The sequence below is a fragment of the Podarcis gaigeae genome, assembly GCF_964106915.1.
Source record: "Podarcis gaigeae genome assembly, chromosome: 11".
In the NCBI taxonomy this organism is placed as follows: domain Eukaryota; kingdom Metazoa; phylum Chordata; class Lepidosauria; order Squamata; family Lacertidae; genus Podarcis; species Podarcis gaigeae.
The window spans coordinates 6,310,498-6,332,522 of NC_139687.1; the positions used below are offsets into that span (position 1 = coordinate 6,310,498).

At 43.9% G+C, this 22,025-nt stretch overlaps 1 protein-coding gene across 2 annotated transcripts in view; it reads right to left on the minus strand.

The window, feature by feature from the left end:
- Nucleotides 1-22,025, minus strand: part of FRMD3 (FERM domain containing 3) — a 136,963-nt gene that overhangs the window by 14,823 nt on the left and 100,115 nt on the right. The window contains exons 8-15 of one of the 2 annotated variants that reach the window (XM_083702028.1): nt 15,322-15,409; nt 11,995-12,083; nt 7,936-7,999; nt 7,093-7,181; nt 4,887-4,961; nt 3,473-3,541; nt 2,236-2,357; nt 419-562 (exon numbers count right to left, since the gene is read on the minus strand). In XM_083702028.1, the coding sequence (XP_083558154.1) occupies nt 419-562; nt 2,236-2,357; nt 3,473-3,541; nt 4,887-4,961; nt 7,093-7,181; nt 7,936-7,999; nt 11,995-12,083; nt 15,322-15,409 (740 nt within the window). The remainder of the gene's footprint in view (nt 1-418; nt 563-2,235; nt 2,358-3,472; nt 3,542-4,886; nt 4,962-7,092; nt 7,182-7,935; nt 8,000-11,994; nt 12,084-15,321; nt 15,410-22,025) is intronic. The other variant, XM_083702029.1, reaches the window with a different exon arrangement.

Here is a 22,025-nt window from a genome sequence, read left to right on the forward strand (position 1 = left end):
CTAGTGGGAGGGCGTTCCACAGGGCGGGTGCCACTACCGAGAAGGTCCTCTGCCTGGTTCCCTGCAACTTGGCTTCTCGCAGTGAGGGAGCCACCAGAAGGCCCTCGGTGCTGGACCTCAGTGTCCGGGTAGAACGATGGGGGTGGAGACGCTCCTTCAGGTATACTGGGCCGAGGCTATTTAGGGCTTTAAAGGTCAGCACCAACACTTTGAATTGTGCTTGGAAATGTGACCATGTTTCAATGAGGAAGACAGTGTACACTATGTCTGCCTGATTCTTCATCTATCACACAAACAAATGCATTTTTTTAACCCAGTAGTCACACACATATATATACCTGCAATATATATACAGTAGTTATTTAGCCAGCCCTCCTCTAGCCACCAAATGCCCAAGACACCCCAAAGCATCACTCACCGAGACACCTGGGGGCACGAACACAGGAGGGAGGATCATGCGGTACGGAGAAGGAGCCAGATTCCCAAGCTGCCAGGCTTCCAGGGAGGAACACAGGGATGGGGTCATGCTGGACCAGGTGAGAACTGATGGCAGGGTCTTCCCCTGCCAGAGTATAAAAGGAGCAGCAGCAGTGAGAGCAAGATCCCAGCTGGAGAAGCTTCTCAGCCACCCAGCTAAAGAAGCTGAAGACTTTTTAAAGTTTAGGAAGGTCTATGGAACCAGTAAAAGAAAAAAGCCAAGGAGGCTTTCAGGATAGGAATAATATCAGCTGCATGCTCTGAAGGAACACATTAAAAAGAAAACCCGAGCTTTCGTTAAACTGTGCATTTCATGTAGGGACAAAGGTAGAAGATTGGGGAGAAAGGAGGGAGGACTGGAGATGGGGAAATTCAGTCACATACATTCACATCATGAAAGCTGGAAATAGGGGATGTTGCCCAGGAATAACAAAATAATGGGAGAACTGTGAAGTTAGCACAATAATATCACCACCTATACCACCCTGTGAAACAAATAAGTTTAGATGTTGCAGCTCCCCATTAAAGAAAGAGAAAGAGATTGAACAGCACGGTTCCACTCTGATGGTGCTTAGTTAATATCAGTTCACATACAAACCTTCCTCCCCAACCATCTTCAGTAGCCTATGCAAACTCCTATTGCTGCTTCTATCACATGCTTACTAAAGTAGCCCTAACTCTTTCTTCCTAACAAACTAATAGTAGCTTTCCTTTGATACTGCAAACAAAAGAACTTAAAAAGAGCCTGCTGAATCAGGCCAGTGGCACATCTAGCCAGCACCTGGTTTTCACAGTAGCAAACAATATGCCCATGGAAGCAGACAGGACCCCAAAGAGCACTCTTCCCACCTGTGGTTTCCAGCCTCTCGTACTCAGAACTAGACAGCCTCCAACAAAAGGAAGACACTCTTGGGCCACCTGATATTCCAATGGACTTTCCCAATTCCACCTGGGCCTATTAGGTTTCTAAACAGAATCCACTTAAAAGTACACAAAATCCAGGCTATTTGTGCCCATATGAGTAAATGTGGTTATACTGCACTCTCACCATGAGGCTTTCAACAAGAAAAGTCAATGCGTTCACTGGACAATGGAAGTCTCAGATTCTGGGTTCAAATCCCAGTTCAGTCATGACACTCAATGGGAAGCCTTGTACAATTTGTAATCCCTCAACCTAAGTGCTGCCTCTGTAGAATGAGGGTTCTACTTCACAAGATTATGATACAAATGAAGGAGTCCCAGTTCCTACTCTTCATGTTAGGCCTGCAGCAGCCTCTAATATAAGCAAAAATAGCTGAAATGTTTCATTTTCAAACACAGAATACTAATTTTATGTCAGGTTCCTGTTGGAAGACCGGACAAATGCTAGAACATTAGCAGTGGCAAAGTTTTTATCGGTGGTTGCAAGAACCAATGATCCCTATATTCTGAACAAAATGCTTGTTTAACCTGGAGGTAGGCTGTATGAATTGTGTATTGCTTTGTAATGATTTATTGGGTCTCTGGACCATAATAAAGATTGTTGTTGTTGTTACTTTAAAAGTGGTGCTGCTGTTTCCTGTTACTCCAAATGAAAAGGATCCTTCAGGATTGCTGTACATCTCTCAAAAGTTAAATTAGAATTCTATGCACAAAATCTGCTTGGTTTGGACTATTTTTTGTTTGCTCTGTGTGTGTGTGTGTGTGTGCGAGAGAGAGAGAGAGAACAAACAAACAAACAAACAAACAAACAAGAAGCTGCATCAGGAACAGACTTGCCTTCATCAGAGAGGACATCTTCCTGATCATTTGAGGCTGGAAGGAGAGGTTGCAAAGGCTCCATGTTAATTATGAGCTGTTTGTTCAAAGAGTGAGAGCTGCGACTCTGAGTAATGTTGGTTCTGAGAAGAAGCGGGAAATGAGACCTTATTCACCAATAAACACTTGACAATAAATAAAACCTCAATATTTCAAAGCATATAACAAAGGCATGGCAGGGCCAGTTGGTGCCAGTCTATCGTCTTTATAGCGTTTCTTTGTTTAGAAACACTTTAAGAGCATTTAGTAAAGGTCTACCTTTCCTTATTTTACACAGTCCCTAGAATATTATTGTGTGATATTTGGTCAGCAGGAAAATGAGGTATGTAAAATGTGAAATAATGAAAAGCAAGGAAATAGCAATTGGGGGGGGGGGGGTTCAATGGTGAGCCCAGTCTTCACTGTATAGATTGTAGTGAGATCAACTATGCTCACCTTATTTTTACACCTTCCGAGCCCAGGCAGTAAAGAGGTTTATATCTAGATTCATTTCACCACCTTCTGGCCAATGCAGTGTTTATAGTGGCCAATGATTGTGGCTCTGCTCAATTATTATTTTCTTGTTTGGGGAGCATTGGGATTTTCTGAAATAGAAACTGGGCTTCCAAGTTACGAGGTTGTGGTTCCTTTGCAGGAATGGGCCAGAAAACAGAAAAAGAAACCTTATAGTTGCTTTCTGCTTTCCTTGCAACTTCCTACCCAATGAGTCAGCAAACTTGCGAGAAGCCAAGTTACAGGGAACCAAGCAGAGGGCCTTCTTGGTAGTGGCACCCACCCTGTGGAACGCCCTCCCATCAGATGTCAAGGAAATAAACAACTACCAGACATCTGAAGGCGGCCCTGTTTAGGGAAGCTTTTAATGTTTAATAGATTATTGTATTTTAATATTCTGTTGGAGGCCACCCAGAGTGGCTGGGGAAACCCAGCCACATGGGCGGGGTATAAATAATAAATTATTATTATTATCATCATCATCATCATCATCATCATCATCATCAAATATACACTGTGTGACTTCTTCATTTGGGAATACACGTCAATTTTACTTTAGTTCTTTGGTCTAGAAGGTATAGGTGACATTGGCAATGCTGGCATGAACTAGGATGATGACCAATTTGGCAGCCAAGAGCAAGAGCTCTAAGGGCTTCTCTGGACATCCACAGTCATTTTTGCTAGCGGAATTTAGATGACAAAGTACCTGTTCACTTCCGGTGGCTCCCTCCTAATTTTAGAACTTGCTTCAACAACCTCTTTTGCAACTTTCCCACTATAACAAAACACAAAGTTTAACATATGAGCTATTTGAAAGACTGAGATGTTATGTGCAGTAAAGTAACTGAATACTTCAACCAATCAATATCTATATTTAAAGGATATTAGCCTATACAGTGGTATCTCGGGTTAAATGCGCTTCAGGTTACATACGCTTCAGGTTATAGACTCTGCTAACCCAGAAATAGTACCTCGGGTTAAGAACTTTGCTTCAGGATGAGAACAGAAATTGTGCTCCGGCGGCGCAGCGGCAGCAAGAGGCCCCATTAGCTAAAGTGGTGCTTCAGGTTAAGAACAGCTTCAGGTTAAGAACGGACCTCCGGAACGAATTAAGTACGTAACCAGAGGTACCACTGTATAATGGTGATCTATATTTAAAAATTAATTCAACTCATTTGAAAGAATTGCAGATAAAATCCCAGCTTTATTTACAAGAAGAATATGGAAACTTCAGCCTTACAAATGCTGTTGGACTCCCCACTTTGATCACCCCCAGTGAGAGTGGCCAGTGGTTCAGGGAGTTGATGACCAGGAAGATTTGGAAGACCACAGCTTACTGATTTCTGATTTACAGCAGAGGTTGGTTCCAATATGGCCCTTGCCCACTAAACACAATGTGCCTTCATCTTCTCAAACATTTCATATGAATAATTGGTGAAGGAATGTTTCCTCAGACGCAAGTCTCTCTGAGTCCAGCAGAACTTAAAGTAAAGGGTAAAGGGACCCCTGACCATTAGGTCCAGTCGTGACCGACTCTGGGCTCATCTCACTTTATTGGCCGAGGGAGCCGGCGTACAGCTTCCAGGTCCTGTGGCCAGCATGACTAAGCCGCTTCTGGCAAACCAGAGCAGCGCACGGAAGGGCCGTTTACCTTCCCGCCGGAGCGGTACCTATTTATGTACTTGCACTTTGACGTGCTTTCAAACTGCTAGGTTGGCAGGAGCTGGGACCAAACAACGGGAGCTCACCCCGTCGTGGGGATTCGAACTGCTGACCTTCTGATCAGCAAGTCCTAGGCTCTGTGGTTTAACCCACAGCGCCACCCACGTCCCGCCAACAGAATACTCCCAAGTAAATGTGTGTAGAATTACAGTCTTGATCTCCAAGTTCACTCCCCCCTTCCAATATTTATATCATCCTTCAATATCTCCCTAAGGCAGTTTACAAAAAGGAATAAAGCAACTAAAATGTAAATGCCCCAAAAGCATAGGTAAGGTAAGTTAGGGTAACTTACCCTAACTAAGGTAAGGAAGATCACAGATGGAAAGTTTCCCATCATATCACTGGCAGCTCCCATTGCCCCATCCCAGACATTGCTACAAGGATAAGAAAACACTTACTTGTATCGAAATCTGCTGCCTTTAAAAAATATTTTGCTGCTTGACACTGTCTTTATTTGGCTTGATTTTGCATACCTTCAGGGGAGGAAAAGCAAAGCAGATGCAGTTACATTTCCAGGAAGATGGGGGGAAAGGGATGCATTAATACACAAATGTTAGCACTATCACTTGCAGACTCCTTGCTATGTTGTTTCAATTTCCAGAGAGGTAAGAAAATCAAAGCAACTGTAATGGTTATATGGGGTTGCTCGTGCGTACGTTGCCGCCACTCCTGGCTAGGTAGCCTGGTTAAACCTTTCCTGGCTGGACAGCCCTTCACTTTGTGGCTGTTCAGTCACTAGCAGAATCCGTCAGTGGGCGTTTCTTGAACTTCTTCCAGCAAAGTAGTTCTTTGACGCCAAGTCTCCGCCTACTCTCCCTGCGCGGAAGTCTTCTGCGCAGGGTGGGTGTGGGTAGCGGAGGACCTGTGCTCTCCCCGCTGGTCTCCAGCGAAGAGTCCTGGAGCCCCCTCTCCGATTCCCCCATCCGCCCCCCTTTATCCCTGGTGTTACGCTGATTTCCTTCCCCAGCTGATGAGTCCCCTCTCTCCCTGCTTGGCCCTTCTCCAGCATCGCTTGGGAGCCCTGCCTCCACTTCTGGCTCCGATGTCAGTTCCCTGACAGCAACCTTTACAGAGTACATGTGCTTTGAATGATGTTTAATAATATTTTTCATTATAAACATGCAAGTTGCCACCTCCCTACCCCCCATTATTAGAGGGAGGGGTATATAAAAGCTAGCATGCAGACAGTCTAGTTCCAGTGCAATTCCTGTTCTGCCTTTCAAAACAGGGTTCAGTCCTCTGTCAACCAAATCCACTCCATGAACTCAAACATTCCAGTTTCAGAGTCATTACATGCATTTCCTAAAGTGGAAGGTCTTTAGAAAGAACAGCCTTGTCTCTTGGTGGTTAATAGTGACTTCTTGTTCGGGTACGTTGCTCAGTTACTTCTTGCAAAGATACACATGCATTTACAGTCAGGACATATGTAATTCCATGTAGGTATGATGTCCGCAAGCCTGGGGAGCCCAGTGGGAGTTCCTGCGGGTTCCCAAGGCTTGTGGATAGCAGCCTCCAAACTCAACCTGGTTTGGAGGCTGGTGGTGGGGAAAGCAGCGCTTCTCCCCACCGCTAGCCCCACAAGCTCGGGGGACAGCGGCCACCTTCCCGCTTTTCCCCGACCTGGTCTTTGGGGCTGGCGGTGGGGGAAAGCAGCACTCCCCCCCCCCAGCCCCAAAGAGCAGGTTGAAAGGAACCCAAAACCTCCAGAGCCCAGCGGGTGAACGCACCTTGAATGCACAGAACGCACCTTGACTTAGAGGGGAGAACAAGGGGGAATTTTTTTTTCCTGTTCTCCCCCTCCTATGGTCCGGTGTGTCCAATAGAGCGAAAAATAATAAGGAACTGAGGTTACACAAACCAGAAGGTATGGTTTGCATCCCAGAAACTTGAAATGGCCAGTGGCCCACTGGTTTCCCAGGCTGCACCACATTTGAGGAGAAAACCATGTCTCTGCTTTGCTCATTTCAACTGCATGACTTACAACAGTATATCTCATAACTGTCAGACTTCCTTGCACTGACTTCATTTATAGGCACAATGGAGCTTTAGGAAGAAACTGGTGCTGCTTTGAGGCAATGTACAAATGCCAAGCCTAGTATTTCTTGTATTTTGTGTAAATACTGCTTGGCCGTCTCCTGTCTCCAATGACTTCCTTGCCTTGATTATCTCCTTTTTACCCTTTGCCATGCTAATGTGTGCTATAAATCCTATTTTTTCCCCAGAGTTTCAGAGACAGAACAGCACTGTGACAGCTCTGGGTGGCAAATGCTAAATTGTTGCATGTGTGAGGTGATCCTTTAAAAATATCGCTTTTTTATAAAAACAAAAACTTATTCTGCTTTGTGTCTAAAGAACATGGACTGAATATACCTAATCAAACTTTAGGTTATTTGAAAGGAATTTCTTCGCTTCCAACATCAAAGCCACCGTACCAATTGATGTAGATATCACCTGAGGCTGGACCATCACTAAGCTGATGTGCAAAACAGTCGAAGTGCTTTTTGTTATTATAGCATGGTCACTGAACATGAAAGGAATCTCTCACTCCTCTCTGCTCATCTACACATTCTGCATTATAACCTGGGATTACATAGATTTGCTTACTTGTAAAAAGCTTGGTTCTCCACTCCACACTTCCAGAGATGTTTGCAGGCTGCTGGTGTAGAGGTATGGAATGACAACATAGCCTTTTTCTATGTGTTCAAAGAAAAATTAAACAAAAGTAGATAAACAGTTGACTTCTTCAAGCTGGGGAAGGGCCTACAACTTAGAAAATTTGAAGTGTGGGCTCTCTGATCCACTAGGTCTCTTCTCTCCCCCTCCCCCAAGTCTCCAAATCTAAGAGTTCCATGATCTACCACCCACAGACTACTGATGCCTTTCCATCTTGCCTCCATGTTTATCCAACATGGAGCCTGGTTGCCTTCTGCATTTTCTAGACCCGCTTCCTAGAGCAGGTCTAGGCTGTATCTTGGTAAGCCCCTGGCCTCCTGCTGTGTCACTTTGTATAGATTTCCCAGTTGGGATTATTGAAAAACATAAAAAGTCCAGATACAGAAACTTTGAATCGGCAAATTTGTAATACTGCTGACATGGTTTCATTTCTGAAGATTTGCCACTAATAAGATTATTGTCCCAACTCTTCTTATATGAAGTGTAAGCTAAGTAATGAATATGCATAAAAATAAACAATAAAGAAGAATCCTTTGCAACAGGCTATATAGATTTCCTAAGTTTTTTTCAGTTGCGTTTTTCTCTGTCTAAAACTGGGCTACATTTTATAAGAGGAAATTCTATATTTAATTAAAAGCATAAGTTGACTGCTTCACATATGCAAGGTAGAAGCTTATTTTGTAAGATCAAGAACAAACATGCTTGCTATCCATTAGAAATGCACAAATGTTAAATTAAAATATTTTAGTATTCAGGGAACTTAAAATATCCAACCTCTTTCTGAATTCCAATCACATAGAAGGTCTTTCCTTCAAACTTTAATTTGCAAACATCACACCTATAAAAAGAAAGCACTTTAAATAAGGAAAATACATTACTCTTTTTTTTACAACTGGCAGTTTCATGAAACTATAGCCAATTCATAAACATTCAGAATAAGCTGCTGTGAAATGAATTATTTTCAGTGCAAAGGGTAAGGACAGCTTATTAAAACCCATAGCATAAGACAAACTGAACAGTTCAATATATTGGATTGAAAACTTGTGAGTAGGGGCATTATTTTTAATTTTTGAATGGTTCCAAGGAGAATAATATCTATAGTGGCTTATATCTAACCCTGCACAGAGTTCTGCTTGCATAACTAAACTTCCCCATATGCCCCCAAAAGCTGCTCTAGGGGGCCCTAAACCACCTAAAACAGATGTTTAAGGTGTGCAGTGGGCTGCAGGGAGGAGAAGGGGGCGATCTTCATTGTAGAAGCAGAACAGCAGCAGCACTGGCTACAACTTGAAAAGAAATAATACATGGGAGAAATGAAACCAAAAAAGAGCAAGCAGGTTTGGGGAACCTTTTAAAGGGACATATTCTGGGGGTGGTCAGTGCCAAAGGCCAAAGTGGGTGGAACAATAGATGTGGCTCTTAACCTTTGTACATTAGGCTAAAATCCAGCCATGCGAAAGTCAGAAGGTTCTACACACATGTGCACTTTAGGAGGAAGAGCAGGGCATTGCCAGTGGAGAGTCCCAAGGGCCTTATGAAGAGGCCGGGAGGGCCACATTTGGACTCTTCTGGTTTTGAAGATATTAATTTGAGGTGCTCAAATTAATTTTAAGGTGCTCTTCCCACATCAGGATATTTTTAATTCTTGGGAGGTAGATAGTTGGAAAACGAGAAGTAATGAACAGATGATGCACAGACAGGTATAATACCCTTAAAACATTAAATTATAGATCTCTTGTATTGGTTAAAGCTTTATACTTAAAAATGGGTTGATGAGCATTCCTGTTATGGGTTTGGTATTTTCAGTCCAAATATGGACAAGTCATCAGAAATTTCATGGACCTACTAATAAGCCTGACCTGCTGAGTTCACTGAGACTTAATCACAGGTACAATGGAAGCCTCATTACTTAATTAAGTGTATATCCAGATTTCATTTGCTGTATATCCACATTTCAGACAGAAGATTGAAATCAACCAGAGATAAAGGAAAGTTACAGAATTTGCACCTAATTAATAAATTGCCCTACTGCCCTTGTTTACAAACTTTCACGCCAATGCATTGTATTTATTTGTACAAATCATGAAGTCATAACTAAGTTATATATTTTTATTAGCACACTTCAGCTTTAATAGCTCATGCTTCAGGACCCTTAAATGCATGGAATAAAGCATTAAAATAATAATATTAATAAAAAAATATTACTTATACCCTGCCCAAACTGGCTGAGTTTCCTCAGTCACTTTGGGTGGCCTACAGTACACATAAAAACATAGGCAATTAGTGCATTTTAACAAAGAAGGTGTGCTACAGTATATTTGAAACAGGGTAGAATCATTAGTGATGCAATCTAATCATTAGTGATGCAATCAAATGCTTGAATCGTATTCAACTCAATGAGGGTTCTATATAAAGAGGTAGCACATGTAATTGCAGGCAAGGATTGCATTTGCATCAAAGTTGTATCTAACTGCAATATCGTTGGAAAAACCAGGTTTGCAGTCATAAAAGTGAACCTGCCACCTTTTAGGTTTGCAGAGAGGGTGCAACCACACTGATGTTGTGTTGCATTTGTTGCTGGATTCATGCTGTAGATCTGTCATGGGGTGCAACTGGTAAAGCACTGTATGCATTATGATTTGGCTTGGCATTATTGGGAAGAATGTAGCTTTATATACACGCACACCAAAGAAGAAAAAGAAATATCTGGGGATGAACCAGGAGGCTTAGGAGGAATTGTGTAGGTTGTACAACCTGGAACTGATGCTGCTTGCACTATTCCCTGGGTTAGAGGCTGCACTGCTACAGGACTGAGAGGCAGAAAGAGAATACCTGTCAGTTTTGTGGGAGTGGGCTAGATTTACTGACATTGTTGGTGTGGAAAGTTTGATTATTATTGAGTTTTGGCCGCTTTATAATTGTTATTATGGCTGATGTGTTATGTTGTTGTTGTTGTTTAGTCATTTAGTTGTGTCCGACTCTTCGTGACCCCCTGGACCAGAGCACGCCAGGCACTTCTGTCTTCCACTGCCTCCCGCAGTTTGGTCAAACTCATGCTGGTAGCTTCGAGAACACTGTCCAACCATCTCGTCCTCTGCCGTCCCCTTCTCCTTGGGCCCTCCATCTTTCCCAACATCAGGGTCTTTTCCAGGGAGTCTTCTCTTTTCATGAGGTGGCTGTAATGGTTATATGGGGTTGCTCGTGCGTAAGTTGCCGCCACTCCTGGCTAGGTAGCCTGGTTAACCCTTTCCTGGCTGGACAGCCCTTCACTTCGTGGCTGTTCCCTGTTCCCTGACAGTGGCCAAAGTATTGGAGTCTCAGCTTCAGGATCTGTCCTTCCAATGTGTTATAAAACATTGAAATAAAGCCCTCATAATGGTTGTGTACGTGGGTGAGAGTGTTTGATGAAAATGAGAGGTTGTGACAGCCATGATGTGAGTAGGATGTTTTTGAAAGCTAGATTATACACATTTTCTCTTTTTTAGTATTTATATTATTGTTAAATATATGTTAGATCTATTGACTTGGATTTTCTCTTTTCTTAAACAGTTGCACATATATTTACTGCATACTTGTGTGCCAGGATGTATTTATTTTTTATGTAAACCACTTTGATTGTAAGTGGCCTATAAAGCATTCAAATAAATAAAAGGAAATCACTGAAATATTGTTCAGAATACAACTTCCGTGTACTTCAGTCCTGTGCCGTGGCTCCATTTGTACAGCAAGGTCACTTTCACAAGCAGAAATGAAGACGAAGCCACTTCAGTGCTTAATCTGAGAACGGATTTGCCGGGGCAGTAAATTGGAATCAGCTTCAAAAGCTAGCATAATGTTACACTCAATCTAGTATGAGTCTTGGGCATCTCCTTCCCCTCCCTATGGGTAAGGAGTAATGCCTGATCCATATTTGAGTCACATTTTAAAAATAAAGGATTTCCTTGTTGTAGAGAAACCCATTCTTTCTGGGGATGAGTCTGGAATTCAGGGAGAAATTATGTTTGTATATGTAGTACTACTTCTCAGTGTAAGAGATATGAAAGATCTTAAGACTTGTGCCATGTTGATACTTAAAAGTAATGCTTTAACAAACCCTGAATCTCATCCAATACATCAGGAATGTCCAACTCCCAAGAGACTGCAATCTAGTCCCACTATAAAAAAAACTGGCAGTGATCTATGCATTGGACTGACCAAAGTTGTCGACCTTTTTTGGAGAATTCTCCAAAGCTCTTGAGGTTTTTTGGGGGGGACAAGGATCAAGCAGGGACGCCCCGCAATCAACTGGTAAATCACAATCGACTGGTTTGACATGACTGCTATACATGCATGAAGTTTGGAGATGTAAGTGCTTCTCTGAATGTATGGAAAGTGTCCGTTTCTTTTTGCTTAGCTCCCACAATGTGGATGACCTCCTTCTATCTCACCTGGCGCTGAGTTTTGGGAAGGCTCTGGCAGGGTCCTAGAGAACTCCCACCTCCTTCTCAAAGCTGGGAAAGTGCTGACTAGGCTTTGGGAAGGAGGCCAGAGGACTCTAGCACCCAGTCAGGGCCCTCACACCTCCTTCCCAAAGCCCATCACCTCACTAGCTGGCTTTGGGAAGGCAGGATGAAAGTCAAATGTTGCCAAGAGCCACCAAAAACTAGCTCTTGGGCTGCAGGTTGGATCGCATGGTTTAAATGTGGACTAATAATCCTGGTTCTCTAAAAGCGCTTTACAATGAATATATAGGAAAAAATAGCAAGACTTTCCAACGTAAGTTTTTGGAAGGGAAGAAACCAAGACAAGTTAGAACATTAAAAATCATATTCAGTTAACCATTTTTCAGCTCACCATTTTAGCAAATGTATCCTTTTATTTCCCTGGAAAACAACAAAACCTGTGGCTGTGAATCCTAAAAATGTTGTGGTCCCTGTTGAATCCTTGAAAGAAAGGAAAAAAAGATAAAACAAATTAAAAACTGTAGGGGGGTGTTCAAACATGCAGAAAATTCAATATTTGGCTACATATATTTCCTCGTATTGTAGAAGATCCTATGAATTTGCTTTTAAGCTGGTGTTCCAGCTGTTTAAGAAAGCGAGCTTGTCGCAGTTTGCCAGAATATAATCAGGTTTAGTGGGCAGCGCAGGAGGATTAACACAATGGTCATATATAATTGTTAGCATAAAAATGTAATGTAAGTACATTTATATGATAGTCTCTCTTGCTAAGTTTTATAGTTTATACCAGTGCAAGACACTTTTGTAGCAATGGAGAGACACATAATAGTGAAGAATGTTTCAAATTTTACAGAGCCACTACACTGTTATGCAAAAATAACAGAGTGATTTCTCCCCTCCCTTCAAACCCAAGCATGGATGTAGCCAGAATTTATGTTAGGGGGGCAGGATATATGTTGGGGGTCAGAACTGAGCTATCTATGTTGTGATTGGTCAGTTAGTTTTTCTATTTCTTTATTTGATGCGGGGGGCAGCTACCCTGCTGCAGCTACCCTGCTGCCCCCCCTTCACTACGCCCATGACCCTAAGGTAGTACTGTACTATATTCCTAATCAGCTCCACTTGGTCTATTCAGGAACCTGTTTTTGAACCTTTCCTGTCATTTTCCATGTTGACATCCAGCTTACATCAGTTTGAACTCCAACTGAGGTAGGTTTTAGATGCACTGGGAGCTGCTTTTAAGTGATGCACTCCTCACTTACCTGAGGGTCATCTCAGTTGTTGCATGCTGTGTCATTTCACTCAGTCAAATATTGGCCTGGAATGCTGATCTGCTGATTCTGGCTTTTGAATGAGTGCTAGGTCTTCTTATTAGGAAATAAGAAGGGACCCCTGAGTGTTAGGTTCAGTCGCAGATGACTCTGGGGTTGCGGCGCTCATCTCGCTTTATTGGCTGAGGGAGCCGGTGTACAGCTTCCGGGTCATGTGGCCAGCATGACTAAACCGCTTCTGGCAAACCAGAGCAGCGCATGGAAACGCCGTTTACCTTCCTGCTGGAGCGGTACCTATTTATCTACTTGCACTTTGACGTGCTTTTGAACTGCTAGGTTGGCAGGAGCAGGGACCGAGCAATGGGAGCTCAACCCATTGCGGGGATTCAAACTGCTGACCTTCTGATTGGCAAGCCCTAGGCTCTGTGGTTTAACCCAGAGTGCCACCAGTGTCCTTGGTCTTCTTATTAGACCTACATCAATCTCACTAGTTTTCTTTGCTGAAATGTGCTCAGTACCAATTTTATAGTCTAGTTGGGAGGGCTACTTGCAAGAGGGCATTTGCAGGAGAGTAGAGGAGGGCTTATGCACATTGCTCCTACCCACAGATTTCCCCCTGCAAATTTCTATCCAGCCCCCAAATTGCATGGCAAAGGAAATGTCTATGTTGGCCATTAGACTGCAACTTGAAACACAATTTGCATATATATATATATATATATATATATATATGCAGGTTTTGGTGTCCTCGGGTGTCTTCCCGTGTAAAAGTTGGGGTGTCTAGGCGACGTTTCGACGAGGTCTCACTCGTCATCTTCAGGCTGGTGCTTTCGGCTTCTTGTTACTGGAACAGAGCGGGATCTCAATGTTTGAGTTCCTATAAATACTGTAGAGGGGGTGTGGTGTCTAGCCTCCAATGTTCTGGGCAGAGAGGAAGTTCCCAGGCTAGTGTGCCTTTTCTTCTTTTGTTCCTTAATTAAGAAGAAAAGGCACACTAGCCTGGGAACTTCCTCTCTGCCCAGAACATTGGAGGCTAGACACCACACCCCCTCTACAGTATTTATAGGAACTCAAACATTGAGATCCCGCTCTGTTCCAGTAACAAGAAGCCGAAAGCACCAGCCTGAAGATGACGAGTGAGACCTCGTCGAAACGTCGCCTAGACACCCCAACTTTTACACGGGAAGACACCCGAGGACACCAAAACCTGCATTCCTGTACCCGTGAAAATCTACGAAAGCAAATATATATATATATATATATATATATATAACAAACCGCTTAAACTAGCACTCTAACACTCAAACTGGCTTAGTAACATTGAAACTGATAGGACCAAACTGGCCTTTGTTGTCTGATGCCAAGTATGCATTTTTAATGCCTTCATACGGTTTGCCTTTAAAAGCAGTTTGGAAATATATGAAGCAAAACACAGTAAGATAAATGCTACAATTTCTTTCCCAGCCCTTCTGTCTGGTAGAAGACACCTTATAGTTACAATGAAAGATACTGGTAATTTTAAGTGTACTCTGTTATCATACTACAGAAAGAGAAAATACTTAATGTACTGCATTGCGTAATGTATTGCATACATTTGTTTGTTAAAACAAAAAAAAATCCTTCCAGTAGCACCTTAAAGACCAACTAAATTTGTTTTAGTTTTAAAGACCAACTAAATTTGTTTGAACAAACTTTGTTTGTTAAATTTGTATATTGCCCTTCATCTGAAAATCACAGGGTGGTTCACAACATAAAAACACACAATGAGAATGCAAATAACACAACAACACCCAAAAATAAACCAGTACCCTCCTCTCACAAATACATTTAAAAGGCAATACATGGCTCTTTATTTACTATTATAATGATGATCAGGCTCCCAATATATACTGCATATTGTGCTTAACTGCACGTGGAGGTACCTACCACTGACCACTGGCATTTTTACTGTGTATAGAGAGTTCCACCCATGGTAAAAAAAGGTAAAGGTAAAGGACCCCTGACAGTTAAGTCCAGTCACGAATGACTCTGGGGTTGCGGCGCTCATCTTGCTTTACTGGCCGAGGCAGCCGACGTTTGTCCGCAGACAGCTTCCAGGTCATGTGGCCAGCATGACTAAGCCACTTCTGCCGAAACCAGAGCAGTGCACGGAAACGCCGTTTACCTTCCTGCCAGAGTGGTACCTATTTATCTACTTGCACTTTGATGTGCTTTCGAACTGCTAGGTGGGCAGGAGCTGGGTCTGAGCAACGGGAGCTCACCCCGTCACGGGGATTCGAACCGTCGACCTTCCAATCAGCAAGCCCATGGCTCAGTGGTTTACACCACAGCGCCACCTGCATCCCATGGTAGGCCAGTACGTATTTAATGGCATAGATGGGGAGGTATTGAACAGGCACTAAATATGGAAAATGCTAATTGTGCTTAAAACAATAACATAAATACATTACCTTGCAAGGGTGGGGATCAACACCATAGGTTTCTAAAGAATGTGCTTTCAATAATAAATTAAACTCAGCAACAGCTGGACTCTGACCCCTAAAAAAAAGCATAATGAAAAAAATTTAAAAATACAAAAAAAATTAGCCAAAGGTATCTATCATGAGAGGGGAAATAGGAGATCTTTCATATGATTCTGCTTGTACTCTCTCACACCACCTAATCCCTTTGGATTAAGCCTAGATGCTCTTGACATATTCTCGGGACTCCAGTGAGCTGTGCAGTTAATCAGGGGCTATCAAGTATCCTTCAAATATTTGCTCTCTCCTGGTGCACATGGGACAGTTGGAGCTTAGTGAGAAATAAGCTGCAGTCTTGGTTTCCAATGACCTATTTCCTAAATTCATTTTAAAGAAGCACTCCTATTAAGATGTGTTTCTTTCCTGCTCTGGAAATAAACAAGCAAATAAACAAGGGTATTTTGGTCATGGCTGCCTCTCCAGGCCTAGACTTGAATCTGTCAGCATTCTTGTGGAACACTCCACTTTACGATGCGTGCATCCAAATCACGAACATGATCCAAATGGTAAACCATGTCATGCATACCTGCTGATCTGGCACCAAGGTAGTGTGTTTTTCCAAACAGCAAGGATTGACATACATACTTCAGATAAATCTACTGTCTGCATAAATGCTTTGTGGCGGTGTGAATATTATCAAAAGCCGTTAGCATTAGCCATAATTAAGGCTATGCTGTGCAGTAATCCATGATCCATGCACAGGGAGCAGAGGCGTTTGTAACCTCCAGCCTCCTGACAAACCCACGGGGAAGGAATCACCTAATATGCCCCATCAGCGGAGGTCCTGCACCATCTTCCCCCTGCCCCATCTTTTCCTCCCATGCCCTGAGTGTGTGGGGATGGGGTGGGATCATGGGGAAGGGATAATTCCACCTGGGAAGCTCCCCTCCACACGCCATGTGACCCAGCAGTGTGGCAAGATCATTCAAATTAATGGTAGGAATGAGTTTGATCCTGCAGAACTGGTTTGGCCCCCTCATCTCTGGTTTCCTTTACTGCGCGACCTTCAGCTTTTTGCCCTGGGGCAGGTGGAAGTGAATCTGTGAGACGGAAGTTTCTCCTTTATTTTGCTCTCAGTGACCAAATGGTCATCATAATTTATTTGATCACTTCAGATGCTACTTCTCGGTGCACACTTCCACAACCGTGCTTAATTTCAAAGTTATTTTTCGTTTTGCTCTTCTTCTCCCTGGGACAGAGTGACCTCTTTATGGATTTGCATTGGGGAATAGGATATTGGGGAAAGCATGGGTCCTTCTCCTTCCATGCTAAACTATCTAAAGTAAGCAAAAAACTACTTTTTCAATGTGTGAGATATTCAACCCCATCTGCTTCCCACCTGCAGATTAACTGAATTGTAAATCAGAACAAAGGTGAGTCTTCCCAATAACCATCAGCCTCAGTCGGCAGGCTCAACAGTCAGGGATGATGGGAGCTGTTGTCCACCAATATCTGGAGGGAACCATACAGATCACTTCTGGCTTTGCAGAATGATTCACCAATATGAAGCACAGCATTTGTGCAGAGCTCTGCTGCAGAGCAACTGCAGGCAGATGGGCGCAGATTTACAAAGCACGGATCCACATGGATCCTCAGGATTTTTGCATTGGGTCATCCCAAATTCAGCATCAGATCACATTGCATTTCCATGGCAAAGTCTGCACCAAAAAAACTACGCATCCACTGTTGCGTGGGGCCGCAATGGTGCAAAAATGTGATTACAAAGCACAGATCCACATGGATTCTCAGGATTTTTGCATCGTCAAATCACATGTCTGTGGCCACAGCATGAACCACAAAAATCATACATTCACTGTTTCGTTCAGAATATTTTTTTTTCTTGTTTTCCTGCTCTAAAAACTAGGTGCGTCTTATTGAGTGAAAAATATGGCAATTGCAGGATCTGCAACTGAGAAAAAAATTGTGCCCCAAACTAAGAAATGTCCTCTGAACCTCTGGAGAGTCACTGCCAGTCAGAATGATCTGTATGTTTTAATAGAACGTTTTTATATATTATTAATATTAAACTGTTTTTAGTAATAGCTTTTTTCCTATGTTTGTAGCTGCTTCTCTTTTATCTGTAAGCCCCCTAAGTCCCTGTCAGGGAAAAAGGGTGGGATATAAATACTACTACTAGACTAGTTGAGCCAATGGTCTAACTCAATATTAAGTAGCAGTCAAATATAGAATAATCAGTTTAACAGTAGTAGATAGAATTTATGTTATGCATTTGCACTGTTTTAAAGTAGCAATGCCTCCCAGATTTGGAAATGGAATGGGTAGAAAGCCAAGAAAATGAAAATATATTAGTAATTATTAGTTTTGGATTTGCAACAACTAAAACATTTTAACCCAGGCAAACTGTGAAGAAATTGGCCACTTCACAAGCAATGTCACATGTTCATGTCACAAATGAGAAAAGGAGTGAGGACAGTAATAGAAGAAGACATTAAATACAGGAAGGAGTCATTTCTGAAATTCTTAGAGAGCAAAATAGAAATCTGCTTTTGTACCAGGGAGGGCTGCACTAACAATGTGGATGAAAGAGAAGAAAAGTAAATCTGACTCTCAAGACAAAAAAACCCCACACCCCACCCAATTCAAAAAAATGCAGTAAAACATAAAACTGAATGTGGGTCGTGAAAGAATTCTGATGCTGGTTTACATCACACAGCGTTTTTTTCTGGGGGTACTCAAGGGCAGCACGTTAAATTGGGCTATTAGATTGTATTCTTGTCAAACTAAACGAAGCAAGAACCAACGAAAGCACCTTGTAGACTAATTGATTTTCATCTAATAGCCCAATTGAACAAGCTACCTCATTAAAGCACTGACTTATGGGATCAGTCATGCAGATGCCTGTCCTGGTATATGTGGGGGGGGGGGCTGTTAATTTACTCACATGCGCGGAACCTAAATCCAGCAAAATTACTCTTTCAGTGGAACTCATGGAATACTCTCCAACCTCCCTCAGATGAAAATAGGGGCATTTCTCACTCCCCACCCCATTGACCCTCCTCAAACCTCCTCAAGGTTAGACACGGGCGCACAAAGCATTTATTTTTTTTACAAGACTCCTTGCTCTCTGCTCCGCTCTCGCTTTCTTCGCAACCAGGGTGGCCCTGCACTCTGCCTGCACCTCTGAGATGGTGCGTCCCACAAGGCTGGACTCAGCAGCGACAGCCTCTCCTCCTCTTCACCTGCTCCATGCAGCCGCTACGAGTTGCCCAAGCTCGGTGGCGGTGGCGCTGGCAGGGAGAAATGGGCACATTCTTGGATCAAATCAGAAGCTGGGGTGGGTTTCGTAATTCCAAGACTGTCCCCGGAAAATAGGGACCCTTGGAGGGTATTTCATGGATATTGTGGCAATAGAGCACTTTTCCTGCTCTCTTTGAAGTACCATTGCACAATACTACAGTGAAGTTTGGGTGGCCCTGTGGCAATCACACAGGGTCCCCGGACGTTCCACTGTCTATTGATCCCTGTGCCACCACTTTATTTCTCGCTGCCACCACCCAGGCCCTACCTGGTACAATACTGAGTCTATATATATATTTATAGAACATTTATTTATTGCAGTTTAACAAGCGTGTGGTTTCATAAACAGTTTGGGTCAATTACATTCATGGGGTGCCTATCCAGACCTATAACTTCCGCTACCTGCTCTCACTCACTAAACCACCTCTCAGATATTTACTCGTCTTCCTAGCCCGGGGGTCGGCAACCTGCGGCTCCAGAGCCGCATGTGGCTCTTTAAAGCCTTTGCTGCGGCTCCGGGGAGGAGGCGATGGGAGGAGGCGAGGAGCGGAGGCGAGGGGAGGAGGCGAGGAGTGGAGGCGAGGGGAGGAGGCGAGGGGAGGAAGCGAGGGGCGGAGGCGAGGGGAGGAGGCGAGGGGAGGAGGCGAGGGGAGGAGGCGAGGAGTGGAGGCGAGGGGAGGAGGCGAGGGGAGGAGGCGAGGAGTGGAGGCGAGGGGAGGAGGCGAGGGGAGGAGGCGAGGGGAGGAGGCGAGGAGTGGAGGCGAGGGGAGGAGGCGAGGAGTGGAGGCGAGGGGAGGAGGCGAGGGGAGGAGGCGAGGAGTGGAGGCGAGGGGAGGAGGCGAGGGGAGGAGGCGAGGGGAGGAGGCGAGGGGAGGAGGCAAGGAGTGGAGGCGAGGGGAGGAGGCGAGGGGAGGAGGCGAGGAGTGGAGGCGAGGAGTGGAGGCGAGGGGAGGGGAGGAGGCGAGGGGAGGAGGCGAGGGGAGGAGGCGAGGAGTGGAGGCGAGGGGAGGAGGCGAGGCGAGGGGAGGAGGCGAGGGGAGGAGGCGGAGGAGTTAGTTGCCTGAAGCCCCTTTTTAAACTTAAGCAGGGGGAAGTTTGGTGAATTGTTCTTTCCTTGGGGAAAGCAGGCTGCATTGAAAGGGGCCGTATACACTGGTCACTGTTTTGAAGGGGAGTGAAGAACACACACTCAAAAAAAGGTAACTTGTTAATTTTATTTCTATGAGGAGGAGTAATTCTGAGGGGTCAAACAAATGAATAATAAAAAGGTATTTTTATAATGACGAATGCCTCATTATTAATTATTATTTACATCAGGCACTGATTATGATTTATGGTACACTTTGGGGCATGTGTAATGGGTCTGAGTTACTCGTGCGTAAACTGCCGCCTCTCTAGGCTTAATTGCCTTTTAAAACCGTTCTGACTGCACAGCCCATCTCCGCGTAGCTGTCTCAGTCGCTAGCAGAATCCGTCTGTGGGCATTTCTTAAACCTCTTCCAGCATAGAAGCTGTCTGACTCCCAGTCGCCTCCTCCTCTCACTGCGCGGGAGTCTTCTGCGCAGGGAGGGCGTGGCTAGTGGAGGGTTCTACTCACTGATGTACAGAGAAGAATCCCGGAGCTCTCTCTCCGCTTCCCCCATCTGCCCCCCTTTATCCCTGGTGTTGCGCTGATTTCCTCCCCCCTCTACCAAGCTGCTTCTCCCCCTGGTGCTGGGTCCTTTGCCTGCAGAATCTGGGAGCCTCCCCTTCGCCTCTCACTCTGATGTCAGTTCCCTGACATCGGGCATAGCAAATTTTGCTATGGAGCCCTCTGATTTCTAATTACGTCCCTGTTTTGGACCCCCGGTAGGCCAGCCATGGATAAAGGCAAGAAAAGAAAAATTTCTGAAGAAAACAGAATGTTTAATGATACATGGACAGAATCATTTGCATTCTCTACTGACAAGACTGGTTTACCAGTATGCTTAATATGTGGTGAGAAATTTGCAAACAACAAAAAGTCAAATATTGCAAGACATTTCCAGAATAAACACGCAGCCTTTGCAGAAAAATATCCAGATGGAGATGAGAGACGAAAAGCCGTTGCAGAACTTATGAGGAAGGTTGATAGGAGCAAAAATAATTTCAAGAATTGGGTGAAGTCTGCAAATTCCACAACATATGCTAGTTTTGTAGCCGCTCAGGAAATAGTCAAGCATGGGAAGCCGTTCACAGATGGAGAGTATATAAAAGAAGCATTCCTTAAGGTTTTGGAACATCTATACATGGACTTCAAAAACAAGAATGAAATTGTGCAGAAAATCAAAGACATGCCTCTGTCTGTGAAGACTGTTAAAGACAGAACCCTAAAAATGGCAGAAAACATTAGCAAACAGCAAATTCAAGACATTAATTCAGCTGTGGCGTACTCCATCGCCTGTGATGAGTCCAAAGATAAAGGTGATATTGAACAAATAGCGCTGTTCTGCCGATATGTGAACTCTTCTGGGCCACAGGAAGAACTGATTGAGCTGATACCACCAAAAGACCAAACAAGGGGTGAGGATATCTGTAAGGATGTCCTGGACTTTTTAAGTGCTAAAAAAATAAACACCAACCACCTGGTCTCAGTGGCTACTGATGGGGCACCGAGCATGAGAGGAGCACAGAAGGGCTTTGTGGCTCTACTGCAGAAGGCACTGGGTAGAACGCTGCTGTCATTTCATTGCATCCTGCACCAAGAGGCATTGTGTGCTCAAACATTTCCCCCCGAATGCACAAAAGTGATGGATGTGGTCATTCAGATTGTTAATAAGATAATGGCAAAGGGTTTAAACCACCGCCAGTTTCGTTTGCTATTGGATGAGGTGGAAAGCACATATTCGGACCTCCTGCTCCACAACAAGGTCCGGTGGTTGTCCAGAGGCGAGGTGCTAAAACGCTTTGTCACATGTTTGGAAGAAGTAAAAACCTTCCTGGCCAGGAAAGAGCTTACCTTTGCTGAGCTGGAACAGCCAGAGTGGCTGGAAAAATTACATTTTATGGTAGACATGACAGCCCATCTAAACACGCTAAATACAACCCTTCAGGGGAAAGGAGGCACAGCCCTGCACATGCTGGAGGAGGTTTTGGCATTCGAGCGCAAGTTGACAGTGTTTGTCAAAGATTTCCAGAGAGGTACACTGTCTCACTTTCCCTCTTTGAGAGAGTTCAAACAAAGTCATGATACGATAAATTTGGAATATTTCAAGTCTGCAATCACCGCAATGCAAAGCTCGTTTGGGAAACGATTCTGTGGGTTCAGAGAGGAAAAAAACACATTATCCTTCCCTGTCACTCCCCTGGCGATCGATCCATCCCTATTGAATATGACTGCATTTCCAGGTGTAGGTCAA